At 35.6% G+C, this 24717-nt stretch overlaps 1 protein-coding gene across 2 annotated transcripts; it reads left to right on the top strand.

Annotated features, from left to right (window-relative positions):
- The first annotated feature begins 278 nt into the window (after positions 1–278).
- On the top strand, positions 279–22732 carry LOC137397517 (RNA 3'-terminal phosphate cyclase-like protein). Of its 2 annotated transcripts, none has more exons than XM_068083818.1 (9): positions 279–644; positions 2251–2322; positions 7470–7645; positions 10157–10231; positions 10547–10648; positions 14701–14849; positions 16881–17049; positions 17492–17595; positions 22303–22732. In XM_068083818.1, exons 1-9 carry the CDS (start codon positions 506–508, stop codon positions 22373–22375), a joined length of 1059 nt encoding a protein of 352 aa, XP_067939919.1. In that variant the 5' UTR covers positions 279–505; the 3' UTR covers positions 22376–22732. The 2 variants fall into 2 exon arrangements, with proteins under 2 accessions (XP_067939919.1, XP_067939912.1); XM_068083811.1 differs by having other exon boundaries at positions 22298–22732.
- The last annotated feature ends 1985 nt before the right edge of the window (positions 22733–24717 follow it).

The following is a 24717-nucleotide window of genomic DNA, read 5'->3' as shown; positions in this document are numbered from 1 at the left end:
CATACCGTTGTTTTTGCGGAGTTGTCCCCCCCCCGTCGAGCGGGCGAGCAACACCACAACAAAAGGGTGTTGTGTTGCTCGCCCTATACGACACTGGCTAAACCCGCAATTGAAGTCTCTGTGACCACATTTTTTATGTACACCGTATGGGCCCTAGAACAGTGCCCTATACGACACTGCCCTAGAACTCCTAAGATACCTTACAGCTGACCATATTTTTCGTTTTCTACAAGTTCGTTTCGTCTCGACGAATCAGAACTTCTTACAAAATGTACTGTAGCGACTAGCGCAAGGTTATTTTTAGTCACTTTTACACGTGCTCTAAAAGATTGATGGTACCATTTCAAAACACTTGAAAGCGAAATTTATTTGAACCGATCAAAAATAAGACGTAAAACACCTGACTGCGAATTAGTATCTAAAATAAGCATCTAAACTATTTTCATCTATAAGTACTCGCCTTCAATATTTGCTATATTTAACATGGTGTTGTTGTAAGTCTACAATGGTGCAATCAAATTCGCATTGTAGAACATTTGAAGGAAGCAATTATTTTAGACAACGCTTAGTTTTGGCCACTTTAAGTAGAACAACTATTAAAATTAAAAACATCAGAGTGCGGGATGATGCCCCTGGACTGCGAGGTGAGTCAAGCAAATTAAATCTGCGTTTAATGACATAACTTTGATAATTAATGCGTAGGCAAATTTCTATACTTCATTTCTGAAGCTACAAAATAATATTAAGATATATATGCTCGTGTTTTACCGATAATATTACGATATACATATAGCCTATATGCTAGCGTTTTACCAATAATATTACGATATATAATATGTGTTAAGGTTTTACCAATAACATTACGATATGTACAGGCATACCTGCCAACTCTCACGCATTGGGCGTGAGACTCACGAAATCACCCCAAAGAAAAAATAAAAATGCGTGAGATTTTTGCCCCAATTTCCACAATTTTATATATACTATCATTGATACATCAATTGCCCCAAAACCAAATCTCACGCATTGCCCCACTCTTAGGTGTGCAGGCCTGTGTACAGGATGCGCAAAATAATCTAAACCCCCTATGTTTGAGAACTAAAATACTCATTTACAACATTGTTATGCATTGTGAATTTAGTCAATAGCTATTAACGATATATTGAACTAATCTTCATTTGCTTTCTATTCCATATAATTAAATCAAACAGTTGTAAAATTAGGTATTTTTAATGATGATGTAGGCTAAATTCTGAACATTCAATGTTTCAATATGGGATCATCTATACAGATATGATCATACCACATACAATTTTGTTTGCTTATTGTAATCCATATGGTCTGAACACCTCTTTGAACAACATTGGGTGATTTTGAGAAGGGCCATTGCAGTAACAAGAAGGCAAACTTTTGGTTAATAGTTGGTTGGCTAGCTTTGGTTATGACTTATGAGAAAAGCTTCTGGGCATGCTGGCAACAAGTTTGTTGAGCTCTTTTGCGGTAATTAAGCAGGGATGTGACTATTACTAACAAAATCATAACTGTGTATTAAAAGGCACTGGAAAAGTTGCAGTAAATTTGCTCCTGGATATCTATGTAATTGCATTAAGAGTGCAGTACTAAGCATGTCATATTCATGCGGTATAACGGCATTGTGTACTTTTTCTACTGCGCATTGGACAGTTTACTTCAAGTATGACTATTTTCTAATGACGAATGAAGTTGCGTGAAAGTGTAAACAGAAACCATCTTGTATAACTACGTCCCATTTGAGCCGTTTTGGAAAGAAATTCTAACCTACGGCGGTTTTGTGATGGTTGCGAATAACTGTTCGTTTATGAGCTTTTAAGAGCTTGTAATCACATTTCCATATATTTTGCTCCCACAACACGGCAGAGTAAGACATGGTGAATCTTTTGATCACAAATAACTGTAATGGGAATTTTGCTGCAAGTCAACCTTTAAAGACGGTTTTATTTCGGATTTTTCATTCGTTTAGTATTGCAAAAACAATTGTTTTTTTCTTAAATCCGCTCATTTTTGGGTTGTTAACAGAGACCAATCTATTGTAGTTTGTCTTTTGGTAAAACATTAAACAAACAAGTTATTAAGTTAACCAGAAATCAATTTATAAAAAATGTCCGTGTGGCGACATAATAGTCGCTCTGCCCATCATCGTCAGTATCGCTACACGACAATAATGTCGCTATGCCTGCAAAAGGGTTAACTACATTGTATATTATGTTGCAGAGTATGAAGCAGGTGTTTTACGGCTGCTCGACAAGCTCATTAATGGAAGTGTTATCGAAATAAATGCTACAGGTAAGCGATGAGCTCAAACTTTTGCGGTGTTACAAGTGCTCAAGTTAAATACAGTCATAGATTGTTTAATCGTGTACAAATTTGAATAAATTACTAAATTGTTCAATTCTACATTGTATATGTATATGGGCTTGTATATGTATATACATAGGAGTCAGGTCTTGCAAAGGATATGTGTGCTTCTAACTGTTAAAGTCATCTAGCGCCTACAAGTCAATATATTTGCACACATCCCTTATCATATATGCAAAGGATAAGACTTAGCAAGGTATAGTTTTACGTAGTCACGCTGCACTCTTTAGATAAAAACCACTGCAAGTAAAATCGTCATTCGATGTTGGCCACACGACAACATAAATTTACTTAAATATATAAAGACAACACGATTTTTTACTGTACTTAAAATTGTTAAGCAAAAAGGTCAGTTTTTAGGGTTAATCTTTCTTCTGGTACGTATATGTATATTGATAAATCTCAGTGTTTGTCTTTTTGTCAAACCCTGTGTCCAGTTATAGCGATTAAAATTTAGCAATAATAATTCCGCGTGACACTGGATTTAATCTCAGGTCCTCCAGATCTAGAGGCGGCGAACTTAACTATTAAGATACATGGAATACAATGGATTCATTGGGAAAAATAGTCATTACATTGGTTAAGATACTCCTGCTTAAAGCACTTGCTTGGGGTTAGTAACTAGCACTGTTGACCGTTACGCGTAACGATTGCATGATTGCGTAAAACATTCCCAAAAATATAGGTAGGCCTATTGCTTTTGTAAAGATTTTAGTAAAGTTCTAGCTTTCCATTAAAGTTACTCAAATTCATTAGGTAATCATTCTGTTACCCGTGCAACGTTGGGCATTCGGCTAGTATATGTATGTATATATATCGACATACATAAAATGAAGTGTTTGTATTGTTTTCATGTGTGTGTGTCTAGTAAATAGCGATTAATTAAACGTATGTTACCTGCGAAAAAGCTATTGGTCATTAAAATATTGGTTCAGCATCGCTTTCGGTATTGCATCGGTTCGGCATATCGGAGTTGTACTACCACTTTTAGTAAGGCGAAAATTATTTTCTTATGAATATATTCTAGCCCCGTTTGCTGAATAGAAGTTGAGTATCTGCTTCTTATTAATAATTATGTATTATTATGTAATGTTGCCTTTGTTTTTCTTTTAAGAGCCCAGCATTCATTACCTTTTTTCTTTAGTATTTCATCTTCAAGTATTCAAAATTTAAACGCTTTCTATTTCCTGTTAGACTTGGATTTGCATTCACTGGTGTTAGAGATTTCAGATGTAGCGAGTCAACGAGATTTAGTTTTATAGCTAGCTGGCTGTGGAACCAAATCCATTGGCTGGTTACCCTGTACTCGCAGTAGTCTGCTTTTGCGCTAAAACTACAACGTAGCTTTAGCGCCAAAGCTATGTCTAAACTCATATGTCTGCATAAATAACTCATATGTTACCAGTATTAAATAAGTAACTCATATGTTACCAGTATTAAATAAGTAACTCATATGTTACCAGTATTAAATAAGTAACTCATATGTAACCGGTATTACATAAATAACTCATATGTTACCGATATTAAATGAGCTACTCATATGTTACCAGTATTACATAAATAACTCATGTTACCAGTATTAAATGAGTAACTCATATGTTACCAGTCTTAAATAAGTAACTTATATGTTACCAGTATTAAATAAGTAACTCATATGTAACCAGTATTACATAAGTAACTCATATGTTACCAGTATTAAATGAGTAACTCATGTTACCAGTATTAATTAAGTAACTCATATGTTATTATGTTAGTATTGTATGTAGTAGTGTCATATGTTAGTATTTGTATGTTTGGAAAGCTACACGTAGCTTTCCAAAAAATTGCCCATAACCCAGGCAAATTCCATTTTACTAACTAGAAATTCCCCCTGTCATACAGCCCACGACCAAAGCGATAATGGGAAAAGAAATGGTACTGCTGGTTGAGAAATGCAATATTAGCAGTCAAATGGCAGTGCACTGCAATAAGAGAACTGCAATGGTAGCAGCAATGGTAGCTGTAATGTACTGGGTGTTATTATGTACAACAAACAGCAATAATAAAAGAAAAAGATTATATGTTTATATCTCTTCCCAGTAATAGGAGAAATGCAATATTAGAAGTAAAATGGCAAGCTGCTGTGTAATATACACAGGCTGGGAGGGCTGTATATCATTGGTCATAGCAACCAATATCAAGAAGTTGTGATATTTATCTAGATTTCGGTATTTACATCTAAAAAAAATATGCTGAATTTAAAAATCTAAACAGATTTTAGCTGGTTGTCATAGAAATAGATGTATATCTATAAGAAAATGTAGGCCTATTGCTTAATTTTGCAGATATTAAAATTTAAAAACAGCTTGGCAGTACCGCGATATTGGGCACAGCCGCAGTATCATCAACAAAATCTTTAGAAAACTAATAGCAGTAACATATTGCACACCATCGGTCACTATATACTTCGATCTTGTAAATTCGAATGATTATTCTTATAATTAAATCTTATAATAATCAGATAAAATCGAATAACTATTCTTACAATTAAATATTGTAATAATCTTATAAGAATCGTTAGAAAAATATCATCGTCATTTCCTTTACTTTCACTGCTTTGGACATCAGTTGGAATACCAAAGTACTCATTACAAGTGTCCAAAATGTCAGAGTCGGTAGAATCGGCAAAAAAGAAACGATTACTTTTCAGTACTTTACGTTAATTACAGAAACCTTTGGCAATTGGACAATGCCATAGACTGGTGAAATGTGCACGTTTTTCTCGTGAAATGCGCACGACTTAATAGTTCTACTCTCTGTCGCTCGGCCTTATCAACGTTTCGTTGGCCGGCTTTAATTTTGATTTAAAAGGCTTGTCAAGTTATTATGGCAATTTTAGGCCAACTTAATCTGTCTATTTATGTATAATCCCATCAGATGGATTAGTTTTAGAATATTGCGTCAACCTTTCAAAGACTTAATAACATATTTAAATATGTTTATACGTGTTTTGTATCATTATACTTGAACGACTCAACACAAAAATGGTTAACTTTTTTGATTGGATTTCAGTACAAGGGTTTGGTAACGGCCGTTGACGGATAATTTTTTGGGAGTTGTGTGCGCGTATGCATTTATCATAACATTCCCAAACAATCGCTTCGCTCGTGTTTGGTCGTGGGATAACAAATTCCACAGTCAATCACTAAAAACTGTCGACATTCACTTCTTAACACCTTGCTTTTCATATTGACAGATGTATGTATTGCATTATTTCTAGTAATAGATCTAGTAATGGATCTAGTAATGGAGTAAGTTCTCTAATGACAATAATCTTCAAGATCACAGACACCGCGTTTTACGAGTGATAACATTTATTATGACTTATATGAACATTTTGTGCTGATGATCGGCTAAAGAAAAGATCTTATATTTGTCGCTCGTGGACTCTTTTCATATGTATCACTATATATGTGACGAATGAAGCACCCACTCGAGTCTGAGGGTTTCAAAAAATGATCTCGTTCAAATGCTTATATCTCTAGACAGGGTTAGTCTACAAAGGCAAAAATGACTTGAAATTGTAGCTGATGTTTTAGCCTTTTATTGGTCTTAATTTCATTTGATCAACTTTTTTGACGCAATCACATCTTTAGTCACCTTCACCGTCACCATAGACGAATTGACTCGATTTTGTATTTTCAATAAGCAAAATGACTTGAGTTAAAATGCACCAACGCTGCCCTTTATCATCACTATGTCTATGATTATTACTGTGTTCGACAAAAAATATATCGTGAGCAGCGATTTTCTAAGTGAACCATCTGATATTTGATGTGCACCAAAACGAAGATGTACGTATATATCCAATGTTGTAGTCCTATGTTAATAGCTTCACACATTTCCAGAAGATGGATAAATAGTATAGTTATATATATATATATTATATAGATAATGTAGTATAGCTCTATGGTTTCCCTGCACGCTGACGATAAGCTTATTTACGCCGTTTTTATTGCGGTACCATTAAATGTTGTTAGGCATTTACGCGCTAGTCATTCTGAAAGATATACATGTTTATTTTTATGCTTATATTTTATGTTTATATATATCGCTTAGTATAATTTATGTGTACCTGCCTTAATTCTTTTACTACGAAAAGCCTTCATAGCATAGCGGCTGACGTATATCATCCATTCTGCTGGAAAGCGCTTTATTGCCTAGACAGAAACATTAATCACAGAGCCAACAGATTCACCAAAAACTTTGCCACAATAAATTCAGGATATTGGGTGATCATTTTACTAAAAAACGAACTAGTTAGGTTTCTTTTACTCAAAAATCATCGAAACCTTTCATTCCTTTTACACAGAAATCACAGCATAAAATTGCTGTCCCAATTTTTGTATTTCTGCTTTAGGGTGGCCGAAAAATAAAATTGAAGACAGAAGCTTACATTTATTTCAGTTAGTGAAATTCTTCAACACTGGACTCTAGATATTTCTGATGACACAGAAATCACAGAAACCTTTCATTTTACACAGAAATCACAGCATGAACCACTGTTTCCAATTTTTGTATTTCTGGTTTAGGATGGCCGAAAAATAAAATTGAAAACAGAAACCTAAATTTTTTTTGGTCAGCGGAATTCTTCAACGCTAGACTTGAGATATTTCTGACGACGGTGTTTTTATATTAAAGATAGTATGTCTGCACTTTGGTCAAACTGCATAAACGATAGTGTTTTTCTTTTGCAGCTAGTTTCACTAAACTACAAAATGTATCACATCAGTTCTTTGCATGTAGTGATGTTAGTGATTGTAGTTTTTTTTTGTAATTTTGATACCTTAAGAAATAATAGAGAATTGATTTTGTCTATTTGGGTGAATTGAATTGAACTGATTCATTGAAGGTAGGGTAGTTCAAGAATTGAGAATTAAATTGTTAATTTCTTGATAAGATTTGAATTGAGTCATTTTTAAGGCCTCCAAAGCATATCTAATCAGTAGCATGTTTAACTAAGATATGTTCTAATTGATGTATGCTACTTGTCAACATAGATGCAGTAGAGCCCATCTTCATCGCGTCTATTATAGGCACATCTGTCTATTTCCAACCTGGTGTGCTGTGCGGCGGGGATATTGAACACGACTGTAGCCTGCAGAGGGGCATTGGATATTATCTTGAAATGCTTGTCTGTCTTGCTCCTTTCTGTAAGAAGTCGGTCACAGCCATTCTAAAAGGCATCACATCAGAGTCCAACGATCCCTCAGTATGTATTTTTATAACGATAATATTTTAGATGGGTGAAGGTTATTTATAACAATAATATCTTTAGATGGGTGAAGGTTATTTATAACAATAATATCTTTAGATTGTTGAAGGTTATTTATAACTATACTATCTTTAGATGGGTGAAGGTTATTTATAACGATAATATCTTTAGATGGTTGAAAGTTATTTATAACAATAATATCTCATATGTTACCAGTATTAAATAAGTAACTCATATGTTACCAGTATTAAATAAGTAACTCATATGTTACCGATATTAAATGAGTAACTCATATGTAACCAGTATTACATAAATAACTCATATGTTACCAGTATTAAATGAGTAACTCATATGTTACCAGTATTACATAAATAACTCATATGTTACCGATATTAAATAAGTAACTCATATGTAACCAGTATTAAATAAGTAACTCATATGTTACCAGTATTAAATGAGTAACTCATATGTTACCAGTATTACATAAATAACTCATATGTTACCAGTATTAAATGAGTAACTCATCTACTATATAAACGGCAATCATTGTCTGTCTGTGTGTGTATGTGTCCGCCTTATAGAGTACCGTACTTTTCGGACTATTAGCCGCTACTAGGTATATAGGGCGCATTAACGGGAATCTCCTGTTAGTACGCGCCTCTATACATAACCTATTCATCATTTGCCGTTTTCACACAAAAATGACGTAATAATTACAACTCTATGGCTTTCTTTTAGCTTCATGACACGCGATGTTTTTTGTCCTCGACGTATTAGAGCTAATTTGTTTTCGGCAAAACTATATCGACAATAGACTTTCTCGATATTAGAATTTATTGATTAAATTTTATTAACTCTATGAAACACGATGTCGTTTTTGTGAACCTCTATTTGTGGCTTTTCTTAAGGTTCAATTGCTAAATTGCTGTTAAGATCACTACTTTTTACACGGACAATCATATTATCTCGAGCAGGAATAGCATCTAGATTCTCTCACCTTCGATCAGACAAAGACACTACAGTATTTTATTTTTACATAACATATCGTCGTACCAGTATCGTCGTATTCAGAGTTTTGATGGATAGCTGTTGGTGGAACAGTAACTTCTTTATACACACACTTCTATGCAAGAATTGTTATTATTAATTCAACATATTCACAGATTTTATTTTGTTTTTTCAGTTCGTATTAATTGTATCATTACCGAATCATCTCATATTGTAATCGTAGCAAAACAGAGTCAATTTAGCTATTACTTGCCAATTATTTCACTGTTACATCTAAACCTTTTTATAGTCGTTTTATTTTTAAAATTTATTTGACCTGCATGAAACATTTTTTTCATGATATGAAGTTTAAAAGTTGTTTGACAAAGTAAGTTTGAAAACCTTTACAGTTGTTTTAGGTAAAATGGCAATTGTTGTTATATGTTAAATACAAATCAATTTTCTGCCCAAAGACTTTTTTTTACTACCCGGGTAGCACAGCTAGGCTTGGGGCTGTGGCATCACTCGAGGATGCGCGCGAGGCCTTTTTCGCCCCGAGTGCAGCGAGAGTCTCCAGGCGCGGCTTTCCAGATGAATGAGTTGGCGAGTGCGAGGCGATTGAGTGCTAGGCGATTGATTGCGAGGTGATTGATTGCCAGTGCGAGGCTATTGGTTGCGAGACGATTGATTGTGAGGCGGTTGGTTGCGAGGCGAGTGCTAGGCGATTGAGTGCGAGGCGAGTGAGAGGTTATTGCGAGGCGATTAATTGCGAGGCGATTGGTTGCCAGTGCGAGACGATTGATTGTGAGGCGATTGGTTGCGAGTGCGAGGCGATTGAGTGCGAGGCGAGTTAGAGGTGATTGCAAGGCGAGTGCGAGGCGATTGATTGCGAGGCGAGTGCGAGGCGATTGATTGCGATGCGAGTGCAAGGCGATTGATTGCGATGCGAGTGCAAGGCGATTGATTGTGAGGCGGGTGCGGGCCGATTGATTGCGAGTGCGAAGCGATTGATTGCGAGGCGAGTGCAAGGGCGCAATTGTCAACAGCGAGGCGGGTAAATACTGGTCAGCCAAGGCGGGGGCTCTGCGGCAGAAGTGCGCGATCGTCAACTGCAAATATAGACGGGTATGAACAGATGCATGAATCTAGACACATGAATCTAAAATATTTACTAGATTTTACACGCATATAGCTGTAAAACACATGGCAGATTTCTGTTGTTCTCCCCAACATTATTGACATGCATATGTGTATGCATATTCAGGGCAACAATTTCAGTAGACAATTTACATAATAATACATCAGGGCAACAATTTCAGTAGACTGCATATTTGGAGTTGTTATGCAGTATGAAAGACAACTCTCAACAAACCTTATGTTGCATGTGAATCTGTTCCTGTAGGCGGGTAATGCAGCTAGTATATCATATAACATAGATGTTACCAACATTGAACAAGTGACTCATCAACAATTCCTTAAATTATGAAGGGGTCAGCATATCGCCCTTAGTTTTTATTGCAGGTGGATGCCATCAAGTTCAGCACTTTTCCTTTGCTCAAACGTCTGTTGGGGGACGATGATAGAATAAAGCTAGTGGTAAGCCAATACCGTTTCTGGTTCACAGTGCATAATTAGATGAGTTTAAGTGTGTATCACTTGGGCTATGAGTAAGTGTGTATCACTTGGGCTATGAGTGTGTCTGATTTTTTACAGTGATCCGTTACATTTTACTCTCCGAGCCACCGTCATCCATTGCGTTTGATTCTCTTAATCATCTCTATTCATTATATTCTCTTTCATCCAGCCTCATAGGTTGCATTTTACTCTCACCCAACCTCATAGGTTACATTTTATTCTCAGCCATCTTCATAGGTTAAATATTGTCCAGTCATAGTCTTGATACACTTGCAGATAAACAAGAGAGGTTCTTCTCCTGATGGAGGTGGTCATGTCACATTTGGCTGTCCAGTTAAACCAAAGCTTCTCCCGATACAGTATACAGACCCTGGAAAGGTTATCAGAATTTTTTTACTAAACATAATGTACATCAGCCGATAATCTGCTATTAGGCTAGGGCTGATTTCTGTATATGAAACGTGTTTGTTTTAATGCAAGCAGTTAGTTATTGAAGCTTAAAAACATTAATAGACCTTTTATAAAGATATTGAATTATTGATACAAATGTGTTTATTAGTTCCTAATGAACCTTACCTTACCTCACTTATTATCAACTACCCCAAACAATGCATAAACTGCTATATTTCTCTTAAAATGGATATCCGAATGCGTCACTGGTAGTACATAGTGTACTTCCTACACGTATGAACATAAAAGCATTTAAGATGGAACTCACACAGCTGCTTGCCATTTTTGTACATACATTGATGGCCGTAGTGCGTGATGTAGAGAGTTCCTAGTTCTTATAAGTTAAACTGTATTCCAGATCTCTATTTTAGTGGAGTGCGTGTATTACAGTGTGCCCTCGCCATACAATTTTAATCTGTTCTAAGGTTGGCATTGTATAGCAAAAATGTTGTATAGAGGTGTATAGAAGCTCATAGTAATTATATAATGCAAGCATCTCCTGGTAAAAATCATCAAAATTTTATGTGCTGTACTTGTTAAATATTATTAACAAATTAGTATGATAACCTTAGTATCTATAGTTACCTACAGTAAATTTAGTGTCTGTAGTGGTTATGATCTGCAATAATGTGTAGCATTACAGTTTACAACAATTTCTGTGCAGTAGCAGCAGTATGCGCCGTAGGGAGTTCTTACCTTTGAGGCAGACGCATGACATAAACTTTGATTTTAACTTCAATTGATTTACCCTAGGACACTTATATTTCGCTAGTATTTAGTTTCGTGAGTAGCATACAGAATAAAATTTCGCAGCAACTTAATTTTGCAGCTCTGATGAGTGCGAAAATATAGTGATGTAAAAATAAATGCAGTGGAACAAACATAATTAGATTCCTCAGGTTCAGTTCACCGATAAAAAAAATTTCAATTTGCGACTAGTTTGTAATTGTGAACCGCAGGTAGAATGGTGTGGGCAAGGTCGATAATGCAATTTGATCGCTTGCTGCCATTTGTTTCTTGGACTATCAACAGGCCCCTATTTCCTGGGGCGGCTGGCCGGCTGAGCCGCCTCAACTTTTTGGGAATTTTTCACGGCTAAGTACAGTCAAACTCGGATGACTCGCCCTCGGATAAAATGTAACATTTCATCTCAAACACAAGGTTAACTCGAACGGATTTGTTTGGTCAGTTTCAACGCAATGATAAATTGCTTCAGATAACTCGACATCAACATCATTTATTCGAAAAGTTATTTGCCCAACGGCCATGGACACGGTTTTTATCGATGTAGAATATCACTTCATTCCAAGCCATTGAGACAAACATCAACTTTTAGTAGTTCTTAGGCGTCATCATTAGCGGCAAAATATTCTTGTTAACGACTTTTATAAAGGTTTACATAAGATCAAGTTTTACCAAACACCCGCTTGTCCCATCAAAAGCGTAAAACCTCCGAATGAACTTGAAATTAAATCCGCAAAATTGATCTTTGTTAAAACGTTCAAAAGAAAAAGATGTCTTTTTCTGAGCGTTTTAACTGCGGTCAAGTTTTGTCTATTTTAATTTAAAAACGTCTCGTCAGTCACATCACCTAAAACAAAACAAATCTCAAAAAAATAGAAAAGATGTTGATACTTTCCGATAAAAAAAATTTAAAACTTCACACGAGAGGCCCGGCTGAGGCCTTACATGAGAGAAACCTCTTGGGGGCTTACACCGCCCCCTCCACAACCTAGGTGTTCATAAATAGTTGCCTAACATTAGCCGCCCTAACTTGCAACCAGTGAATACAGGCCTGACTATCAATGAACAAAGCTATTTAATTTCGCGTTTTCGCTCGTTCGTTATGATAGTTTAGTTTCGCACATGAAATTTTTGCAAAATGATGACTCCGCGAAAACGCGAAAGTTAGCTGAGGCGAATACATAAGTGTCCTAGGGTAGCTTACTAAACGGACACTTGAAGCTAAGTTTTGGTTTGTATTTTTAATTATTTCACTGAACTTTTTCATCGCTAAAATTTTATCACCTATCCGGCTTTGTTTTCACAATAATTTTTAGCCAAGATTACAACCTTTTTCGACCTAATTCGACCAAAAAGCTCAAGCGATGCCTTCTGAAAAATGTTGTTTAATACATAATGAAGTGGATTGTGGTTAGCAGGCTAAGGGAAATTGTATGATCTCAGACGCTCTGTTCGAAGGGATCGCAACTCCAACTTTGCTACTAGTTACAAAGGGAAAATTTTACGACCTTTTACTCGAGGAATACTGAACTTAGTGAAATCGGTCATTGTATCTTTTGCAGGCGTTGTGACAAGGTTTTCGGCGAACGGCATATCAGCATCTTTGTTATATTTATGTAATATGCACACAGACTGCCAAATTTGAATTTCGAGCGGAATGTTTTGTTTAATACATATGGCGAAATAGGATTGGTATGGCGAGGACAGAAAACCATCATGTTCCATTTCAACCGGGCCAAAAAATGTTTAACAGGGACATCGTAACCCGATGGCGCACTGCACACGATTACAGATTAAAGAGCAAGAATTCCAATCATTAATCATAGTTGTTAGTTGTTTGATTGACTGTTAATAATAGATTGTTAATCGTAGTAAAATGAGAATTATAAAAGGTGTAGTTTCACAAATAAGAGGATATAAGTAACGATCTTTTTCGGTATTTCGAAATAACAAAGTGTTAATCATGCTATGAATTGACAAGTAGCTGAATGTGGAATATCTCATCCACAGTGTTTAGGCTGCCACTGCGTCGATGAGATACAGTTGAATAAATGTCTTAAGAATACAAGCATACATGATCATACCTTTGATTGATTGTTAGCTAGTATACAATAGTATACAGGTACATACCACTGATTGATTGTTAGCTAGTATACAATAGTATACAAGTACATACCACTGATTGATTGTTAGCTAGAATACAATAGTATACAAGTACATACCACTGATTGATTGTTAGCTAGTATACATGATCATACCACTGGCTGATTGTTAGCTAGTATACATGATCATACCACTGACAGACTGTTAGCTAGTGTACATGTACATACCACTGATTGATTGTTAGCTAGTATACATGATCATACCACTGGCTGATTGTTAGCTAGTATACATGATCATACCACTGGCAGGCTGTTAGCTAGTGTACATGTACATACCACTGATTGATTGTTAGCTAGTATACATGATCATACCACTGATTGATTGTTAGCTAGTATACATGATCATACCACTGATTTATTGTTAGCTAGTATACATGTACATACCACTGATTGATTGTTAGCTAGTATACATGTACATACCACTGACAGATTGTTAGCTAGTGTACATGTATATACCACTGACAGATTGTTAGCTAGTGTACAAGTACATACCACTGAATGACTGTTAGCTAGTATACATGTACATACCACTGTTAGCTAGTGTACATCTTTCCTAATTATATATGAGACGCTCTTTGTGTATACTAATCTACAGTTATATATGAGACACTCTGTGTATACTAATCTATAGTTGTATATGAGGCGCTCTTTGTGTATACTAATCTATAGTTATATATGAGACACTCTTTATATATACTAATCTATAATATATGATACACTCTTTGTGTATACTAATCTATAGTTATATATCAGACACTCTTTGTGTATACTAATCTATAGTTATATATGAGACACTCTTTGTGTATACTAATCTATAGTTATATATGAGACACTCTTTGTGTATACTAATCTATAGTTATATATGAGACACTCTTTATGTATACTAATCTATAGTTATATATCAGACACTCTTTGTGTATACTAATCTATAGTTATATATGAGACACTCTTTGTGTATAACAATCTATAGTTATATATGAGACATTCCTTCTCAGTGCTAGTCTTTGGTTATATTGCTATATTGATTACACCCATCTTTTGTCATAATATGTGAAACAACTATTTTTTGCACAGGTAAAAAGGATTCGTGGCATTGCCTGGACATGTCGAACTTCTCCTGCTATGGCTAATCGCATGGTTGATGCAGCCAGAGGAGTGCTTAACCAGTTTCTCACCGATATTTACATCCATACTGATCATGGCAGTCCCTCGTGCACAGGAATGTAGGTTGCTCCTGTTGTGCAGCTCTGTTGGCATATTTCAATAGAGGTTGATTTTTGGATTATAATTATTTGTGGTCTATGATACTAAAAAATAAGTAAGTGCAGTTTTGTTGATATTGGTGACACCGTAGCACTCGCCGCCAAATTACAATGATTATTGTTTGCGATACTTGCCTATGATCTTTGTATCTTTATATCATTGATCTCACAATGCACATTCAATCTGCCTGTGTTAATCATGTTTTATGCATTTCCATATGTTGACATAGAGTTTTTATAGAGTTTTTTCAAGTAGTGCAGTTTATCGGTTTTTTCTTCTAAATAGCACTGATTACCTGCCCTCAAACGTTAAAACCCAAAGAGGTTAGAGGCTTTTTTATTTTTAACAATTATCTATGGTGTGTAGTTTTATGAAGTGTTTTGTATTGCTTTTCTTTTCTTTAAAAGAAAATCAAAACAATAATTTTTAGCCAAACTGCTTATATTTTTAGCATTTTTATTGTGAAATTCCAACTTGGTTTCAGCGAGTTAAGGTTTTTGAAAACCAGAAAATTTCAAACACTACCTTCTTTGAGACATATGTAAGTAATATGAAGACACTATTTGAATTTTATACCAATTGAAAGAGGAGACTTGGCTGGTTATTTTGAAATTGAATGGGTAACTTATCTCAGTTCAGTTTTTGTAGTGGTAAGTTAAATTAAAGCATTTTTCTGAGAAATGACTAGTATTTAAACTACTGGGAAATGACTGGTATTTAAAGTACTGAGTAATGACTGGTATTTAAAGTACTGAGTAATGACTGGTATTTAAAGTACTGAGAAATGACTGGTATTTAAAGTACTGAGTAATGACTGGTATTCAAAGTACTGAGAAATGACTGGTATTTAAAGTACTGAGTAATGACTGGTATTTAAAGTACTAAGAAATGACTGGTATTTAAAGTACTGAGTAATGACTGGTATTTAAAGTACTGAGTAATGACTGGTATTTAAAGTACTAAGAAATGACTGGTATTTAAAGTACTGAGTAATGACTGGTATTTAAAGTACTGAGTAATGACTGGTATTTAAAGTACTGAGTAATGACTGGTATTTAAAGTACTGAGAGATGACTGGTATTTAAAGTACTGAGAAATGACTGGTATTCAAAGTACTGAGAAATGACTGGTATTTAAAGTACTGAGTAATGACTGGTATTTAAAGTACTGAGAAATGACTGGTATTTAAAGTACTGAGTAATGACTGGTATTTAAAGTACTGAGTAATGACTGGTATTTAAAGTACTGAGTAATGACTGGTATTTAAAGTACTGAGTAATGACTGGTATTTAAAGTACTGAGTAATGACTGGTATTTAAAGTACTGAGTAATGACTGGTATTTAAAGTACTGAGAAATGACTGGTATTCAAAGTGGATCACATGAAAGTTAGACGGTCGCGAATGAGTTAAATAGGCGCTATAAGCATGAAATAGTTGTCAATTATTCATCTGTCATTATATTCAATTAGTCACTCTTGGTTAATTTCTTACAATTGAGAGCTTGTCTTTTATACATCTTGGATAATTGAACCAATGCAGCATTCAATGAGTATAATACGAACTTAGATTCTAAAAGGCTCCTTTTTATTGCTAGCTGTTTAGATTATTAAACCACTTTCGAAGCAGCAGGTTTATGAAGAGATTTGGTATTGATGTGCACGTGCCACAACATGACTAGTTGCAGCACTCTTTCCATAAACCTCAAATTTGTCTGAGCAATGTTTGAGCTGGTTCATCTCTTTTGCTCAGCAGGACTTTGTTAGATCTTTTTTACTGTAAGCGTTAATAAATTGTCTGTCAAACATGCTGCCTTCATTTGTATTACACACTACTAAACATGCTGCCTTCATTTGTATTACACATTACTAAACATACTGCCTTCATTTGTATTACACACTACTAAACATACTGCCTTCATTTGTATTACACATTACTAAACATACTTCCTTCATTTGTGTTACTTATCATCATATTATTTTCAATTTCAAAGGTCACCTGGTTTTGGCATAACACTTTGGGCAGAGACAATTCACGGGTCTGTATATCTGGCAGAGACCTGTTCTGAACCCAAGTCTTCTATTTTAAGAGATTTCAAACCAAGTGTTCCTGAGGACCTGGGAAAAAAGGCAGCTTTCCTTCTTCTTGAGGAAATTTCTCGGGTGAGCAGATGAGCTGTAGTTTTTCAGTTCCTTAAATTCTCTTTGAGCACATTCGACCATCGGAAAACTCTTCTTGCTAGTCGCCGTTGAACTCAATTTTATTGGTCAGTCTGACATCCATAAACACTCGCCACTCACTGTCATCACTACTAGATATATGTATGACTTAGTCGGCTGCAGTAGCTATCTACATGTATATGATAGAAATTATGTGTGAAACATGGCTTGATAGATGGCTGTCGGAGTCGTTTCTCAAGCTGACACTTTTGTAGTACCACTCAGTCGCTCCAGCGAGTACCTCATATATACTGATTTGCTGAGCAAACAGCATATTCTCCATCTCACTCAACATAGAGAGCGTTGACAGTTTCCCCTTAATGACAGTCAGTTGACTGGGTTGAACTGGAAAAAGCCGTCGTTTATTTTTCTCGTCTGTTTGCAGGGTGGATGTGTGGATTCTACCAATCAGAGCATTGCGGCACTCCTCATGGTGCTCGGTCAAACAGATGTGTCCAAGTTGGAAGTTGGTCCACTTACTCCTTATACGTAGGTTCTTTTTCAATGACGAGATTTGGTAGTGCTGTGCATGTGTCACAGCGTGATTAGCTATAGCACTCTTTCCATTAAACCTCAAGTTTACCTGAGCAATATCGAAGCTAAGAAGCGCATTTACCTTTCTAATTTTTAAACCATATTATGAGCAAAGTGTATTTTGCTGTTCAAATAAATTTAGAGAAAAATAAAACAAATGTAAAGGAGTTTACATGTGAAATAATAAGTAATGGCTAGATGAAGTCTGTTCTACTACAATGATTACAATGAAAAATGGTTTGCTACTTTTACAATCACAGTGGAACCTCGGTTCTCGAACGCTTTGGTTCTCGAACGCTTCGGTTCTCGAACGCTTCGGTTCTCGAACGCTTCGGTTCTCGAACGCTTCGGTTCTCGAACGCTTTGGTTCTCGAACGCTTTGGTTCTCGAACGCTTTGGTTCTCGAACGCTTTGGTTCTCGGACGCTTTGGTTCTCGAACGCTTTGGTTCTCGAACGCTTTGGTTCTCGAACGCTTTGGTTCTCGGACGCTTTGGTTCTCGAACGCTTTGGTTCTCGAACGCTTTGGTTCTCGAACGCTTTGGTTCTCGAACGCTTTGGTTCTCGAACGCTTTGGTTCTCGAACGCTTTGGTTCTCGAACGCTTTGGTTCTCGAACGCTTTGGTTCTCGACCAAAAAAATGGAGATTTGTTCGTCTCGGATTTCGAACATAAATTCAGTTCTTGTCCAAACCGAAGCATGCGCTTTGGAGTTGAACATTCGGAACAGCTCCAGAAACAGCATGGAAACATTCGCTAGCAAAGGGAAAAGCAAGTTATGCTTCATAAATTATTTACAAAAAGGAAGGAACCATTTGGGATGATGTCCTTTTACCGAATAGATTTGCTAGAGAGACAACTCTTCCAGTCGAGTTACCCTAAATTGTTTTAAAGGAGGATTCTCCTTCAAAGATGTGAAGTAAACGTTCCATTGCTGTTTATATTTTCTTTTTCACACGATTTTTAATGTAACTGATCTGTGGTATTTTTCGCTGTTTCATTATCAATTTCTGCAATTTTTGGTATTGTATCTTAACCTAGAATGTTTTCGATGTTTTAAGAGCAAAACTTACGAAATGTTTACTTTTTGTTTTCTATTTTCATCATCATAGATAGAAAATATTTTAAAATAAAAACGATCTATATCTACTCGTTTTTATTTATAATATGTAGTATACAGTACAATTTATGGTGTAAAATGTTAAAAATACTCTACCGAAGTTGTTAAATCGACTTGGAACAGATTAAAATTTACATGCATTAATTTTAATGGGAATAATTGGTTCGGATCTCGAACAACTCGGTTTTCGAACAACCTTCCGGAATGGATTATGTTCGAGAACCGAGGTTCTACTGTAATACGAATTGATAAAACAAAATAAAAGTCGTGAATATGCTGATTACTACATAATCATACAACAGCACAATAATTTTGAATACCCTAGGACACTTCTATTTCGCTAGTATTTAGTTTCGCGAGTAGCATACAGAGTAAAATTTTGCTGCAATTTAATTTCGCCGCTCTGATGAGTGCGAAAATATAGTGATGTGAAAATAAATGCAGTGGAACAAACATCATTAGATTCCTCAGGTCCAGTTCACTGGTACGAAATATTTTTCAATTTGGGACTACCGTACTTTTCGGACTATAAAACGCATCACTATATAAGCTGCATCTGCTTTATTTTCCAATAAACGATAATAAAACAATACATAAACCGCACCTTTGTATAGGCCGCAGAACTAGGACTGTGCTTTTTAACATGGCAGCAACTTTGCCGTTTAAAACGGAACAGTGCAGAACGGCACAGTTTCATATTATCCGACGCTTTTTAACTTAGTGCCTAATGGGACAGTACCGTGAGGTGTTGTTTCGTATTTTCTTTCACCGCTAGAAGCGCACTAATTGGAAATTCCCGTTAATGCGCCCTAGCGGTGAAAGAAAAAAGCCACAGATTAGCCGCACTCTTATATAAGCCGCATGGCTCAAATCAGCAGAAAAAAGTAGCGGCTAATAAACCGAAAAGTACGGTAGTTTTTATTTGTGAACCGCAGATAGAAATGTGTAGGCGAGATCAATAATGCAATTTGATCGCTTGCTGCCATTTGTTTCCTGGACTATCAATGACGTCAAGGTCCCTGCCGCAGTGACCTATGTGGTACCAATATTAGAATTCAAGTATTTATAGCACGCCATGGCTCCGGATGTTATTGCTTTTGGTTGGTAACAAAATTCATCACCACAATAATTAATATTCAATTTTATGACTTTCCCTACCAGACTGTCATCCTCATCAGTTACAAATTCAATGACTAAACTAATATCATCATCTTCCTAATTTGTCTAGGCTTTTCCAAAAAAACTTATTATCTTAATTTGTTTTGCCATGCTGCTCAGTCGGTGTATTAGCTATAATGAGTTTAGCAAAAATTGCCCAATGAGCCAACCACACACGAAACTTGCTTGCATTTCTAATATGACGATTTTATTGTGAATATCAATGAACAAAGCCATTTAATTTCGCGTTTTCGCTCGTTCGTTATGATTGTTTAGTTTCGCTCATGAAATTTTCCCGAGAGGATGTTGCCGCGAAAATGCGAAAGTTAGATGCCGCGAATACATAAGTGTTCTAGGGTACAACGATACTGATACTTCTTGATACTGAAACATAAAAATGAAATATCGATTTTTAGTGTTTATAGATTTTAGCGATTGCCCTTATGAAGCACCGGCAATGGAATCGCTTGACTACACATTTGAAGTTGAAACGGCAGTTTAGAAAATGACAAATTAAAAATATAGGCAATGGTTATAGGCTTTTAGAAAACTTTCAAAAGAAAAACAAACGCAAAAGGTAATATTGTTCAATAATAAAAAAGTACATACTTAGCTTCTAGCCTGCAATTGAAATAAGGGTAGATAAGATAATTATGAACGATAGGACAGCATAGTGGAGAGAATTAGCTCGCCCAACTGGAGGTTCCAAGTTCAAATCCGGTGTGAAGCGGATTTTTCATTCCTAAAACTTTATCGCTATGACTGGACAGATGAACGACAGACAGACAAACATTGAGATTTATATATGTTTAATAGAATCGACAATAGGTGTTAATCACGGGATCAAGCTTTCTATTGGACAGTATTCACTATGAAAATCATGTGATCAGGCTTTCTCTTTGACAGCATTCACTATGTTAATCATTTGAGCAGGCTTTCTATTAGACAGTATTCACTATGTTAATCATTTGAGCAGGCTTTCTATTGGACAGTATTCACTATGTTAATCATTTGAGCAGGCTTTCTATTGGACAGTATTCATTGAGCTGTTAAATGAATTGATCAGGCATCAAGGTTCTGCCTGTTTTTCATGAAGCATTCAGGTTAGTTTTTGCATCTCTCTTGGAATCCTAGCCATGTTGTTTGAAGAGTTGTCCAAATGCTGTGCATAGCTGACAGTCAATCATATTTTATATATTTTTGCTCCTTGATTTGAATAATCTATATATATATTTCTCAAATTTTCTCGTCGTCTGTTTGTCTGTCTGTCCGGCAATAGCTATTAAAATCTTGGTTATTAAAATTTCGCATTCTGCTGGACTCGAACTCACAAAGATTGCAACCGCAGGTTTACAATCCAATTCTCCATCCACCAGACTACGAAAGCTCTTACAATTCATAGCTTTTACTATATAGTCTATGTACCCTTTTCTCGATTGCACACGCTAAATGACGTATTAATTGAAATTCTTTCAACTCTATAAAACGCAATGCTTTTTTGCATTTTCATGAACTTCTATTTCCGGTTTTTCGTATGGTTAAACTGAAAAATCGGTAAAGGCCAATACTTTTCACGCTGACAATTGTATTAACTCGAGTAGGAATAGCCTCTACATTCTCTCCCCGTTCAGTCAGACAAAAACAGTCCAATATCCCAATTTTGCATTTGTACCCGTGTCAAGCAGTACCAGTATCGTCATGTTCAAAGTTTTTATATGCAGTTGTTTCATTTTTTCTCTTAATTTATTTAAACTGCACAAAACACGTTTCTCATGATATGAAGTTTGTAAGTTAGAATGGTAACTGTTGTTGTATGCTAAAAAACAAAAAAATTTCTGGGCAAAGACTTTTATTACCCGAGCAATGCCCGGCATTCACCAAGTTAAGTAAAAAGCATTATACATTTTCAAAATTCACAAGCCTCATGCATGTGCCTACGTGACAATTGATGCCTGCATGTAGCCTACATACTGTAAAAATGTTTAATATATAACAAATATATAATTTATACAAATATATAATTTTCAGATATGCAAATGTATACCTGAAGCATTTAAATTGTTTTGAACAGCAATGATATCCTTGGAGCACTTTATGATCATGTCTCAAATTATTGCTAAGGATAATTGTGAGAGTAGTAGACTATTGTGTAAATTATTGCTAAGGATAATTGTGAGAGTAGTAGACTATTGTGTAAATTATTGCTGAGGATAATTGTGAGAGTAGTAGACTATTGTGAGAGTAGTAGACTATTGTGAGAGTAGTAGACTATTGCGAGAGTAGTAGACTATTGTGAGAGTAGTAGACTATTGTGAGAGTAGTAGACTATTGTGTAAAGGCTGGTTTCTTCTTTCTTCATTTTATTCATCATCTTTTTTGCAGAATAGAGTTCCTTCGAAATATCAGAGAGTTTTTTCAAGTGACGTTCAAGCTGACACCCTATCAGAAGTCAGATTGTGAAAGCCTTCAGGTTGGAGAAGACAAAGTACTTCTGACTTGCGTTGGCATTGGTTTCTCTAATCTCAACAAAACATTGCTCTAATTTCATCTATCTCCCCTTTTAGACTTTTTTGCTTTGCAGCTCTGTTGGTTAGTCATGTGATTATATACCTGCCAAATCTATAGGCTTACAAAACTTCAACTGCTTATACATCGTTTAATGGGAGATTGATCAATCAAGGTGGCATAAGCTTTCCACTCATCTTTTTTGCTGGGAACATAACTCGAATTGTAAACGTTTATTGCCGTGTTGTTGTCAAGCTGTTATTAATTTTTGATTTATCGTCAACGGTAATAAACAGTAGCCCGACATTTCAACATCGTTGCGAATAAGATGTTTTGGTATTTTCAAATTCATTGTTCGTGTTGTGCTGATGCAATTGTTACGTTGGAAACTCACGCAAATAGTTTAATACTTATTTGATTGAAATATGTTACATCTTGTAAGATGTATATGCTCGTGGATCGTAATGTTGAGGCAAACGGAAGGCTATTATTCGTGCTAGGCTACAGTAGCGGAATTGTGTGTACCAAATAGATATTGTCAATCAAAAGTCTAAAATAGCCAATTGAAAGTAGTTTCATCGTATTGAATGTAGCCTAAAGTGAATGTTGAAAGAATTCTCTGACCATATACCCACCTAGTTTGCATATATCACAGTCAGCTGGCCAGCCAGTCAGTCAGGAGAACATTACAGTCAGCTGGCCAGCCCACTTATGTCACCATCTATATTACACAAAAGATCACATTTGAGTAGTTGTATCTGTTTGTAGTAGGTTACAAGTAGTGCTGAATGAGTTGGGTCCAGTGGTATGAAAGCTTTGGTTTCCTTTTAGATTACCTTTCCGTATTTATATAATAAACTAGCAGATCTATTGATAATTAACAGGATTAACAGTTACTTTCAAATCAGACAGTAACTAGCATTTGTGGTCTACCCCTAAGGTGTAATGATATAATCTAGACAGGATAGAGTCATCAAGAGTGGATCAACAAATAAGAATAAAAGACGCATATGTGTGATGAGCTCAAACCTCGCTTTCTTTTTATCAAAATGCTACAAAATATTGCTATTTTGTTTTGTAATACATTAGCAGATTTTAAATCTATTATATTTTGAATAGGAAATTTCATTAAGTCTATAATTGGCATTTTATATTTAGCTTCTGGGCAGTCCCTCTTTAGCTTTTGGCCAGTTTTTCTTTAGCTTCTTATTGTACTATTGTCCGCAACTGACTTGAATATATATATGTGTTGGATGGAATTTGATTTTTTAAATATTTTAAAGGTATGCATGCTTCTTGATATCATAGTTCACCTATAGAAATTTCTTTTAGACAATGTCTCAAGATGACTACACCAGAAATTATCTTGAAAGTTTTTTGTATAAATTTCCAACTTTGATGCTGTAATTCCTCATTTATTGCCATGGCCTTGACCTGCAAAATCCGCTTGCAGTCCCTGACTCGCTTGTATGCTTTTCATAAGCATATCATATGCACATAGCCTTTAACTACAAAAATTACTTTATCTTACAATTTTGAAGAGAGTTTGAACCGAGAGAAAACAACTAACGTGTGCCTACTAGCATAGTAGGGCTTGGTACAGCTGACTTCAACATATTAAGTACTCAAGACTTGGAACAGCGTTGACTCTGATAAACGAAATGAAACAGTTTATCCAGGTATCCAGTCGAATGACTAACAACACTGCCAAAGTTCTGGCAGTGAGCTCACTGAGGCATTCTCAGACCATGGATTGCCTGTTCAGTCAAGTCTTTGGTTTTCAATTTAGAGATGCCCCGATTCTAATTTCATCAGCCGATTCAGATACCGATTCTTATTGAAAAATTATCCGATTCAAATCTTTTGGGTTGCATAGATAATTGTTAATTTTATTATGCAAATATAAATATAATGCAAAGAAAATATAAATATTCATGTATTATTTGTTTGTATTTATGGAAAAAAAGACATACATGTACGTATATGCATTCATATACTGCCATACCGTGCATCTAGTAACAAAACAGTCCATGGTTCTTGAAATCTGTTATTAATAATGGTAATTACTGTTAGTGGTACAGCTTTATCTGTGATAATTGTCTTTCTTCTACTGCTGAACCAACTGCTGCGCCTGTACTGTTTAGAGCAAGTAAATGTTTCGTTTTATTACCGTTAGTGATTCAATTATCTCAGTGAGACGTCTTTATGTTCTATCACTATCGATGTAGCCAGTAGTACTGAAGGTTCACTTGCCACAGATAACGGAGGACAGGCTAAATACCGATAAGCCACTGAGG

The sequence above is a fragment of the Watersipora subatra genome, chromosome 1, assembly GCF_963576615.1.
Source record: "Watersipora subatra chromosome 1, tzWatSuba1.1, whole genome shotgun sequence".
Classification (NCBI taxonomy): Eukaryota; Metazoa; Bryozoa; class Gymnolaemata; order Cheilostomatida; family Watersiporidae; genus Watersipora; species Watersipora subatra.
The sequence above is the reverse complement of the archived record's forward strand: the minus strand, read 5'-3'. Positions and strand labels throughout refer to the sequence as shown.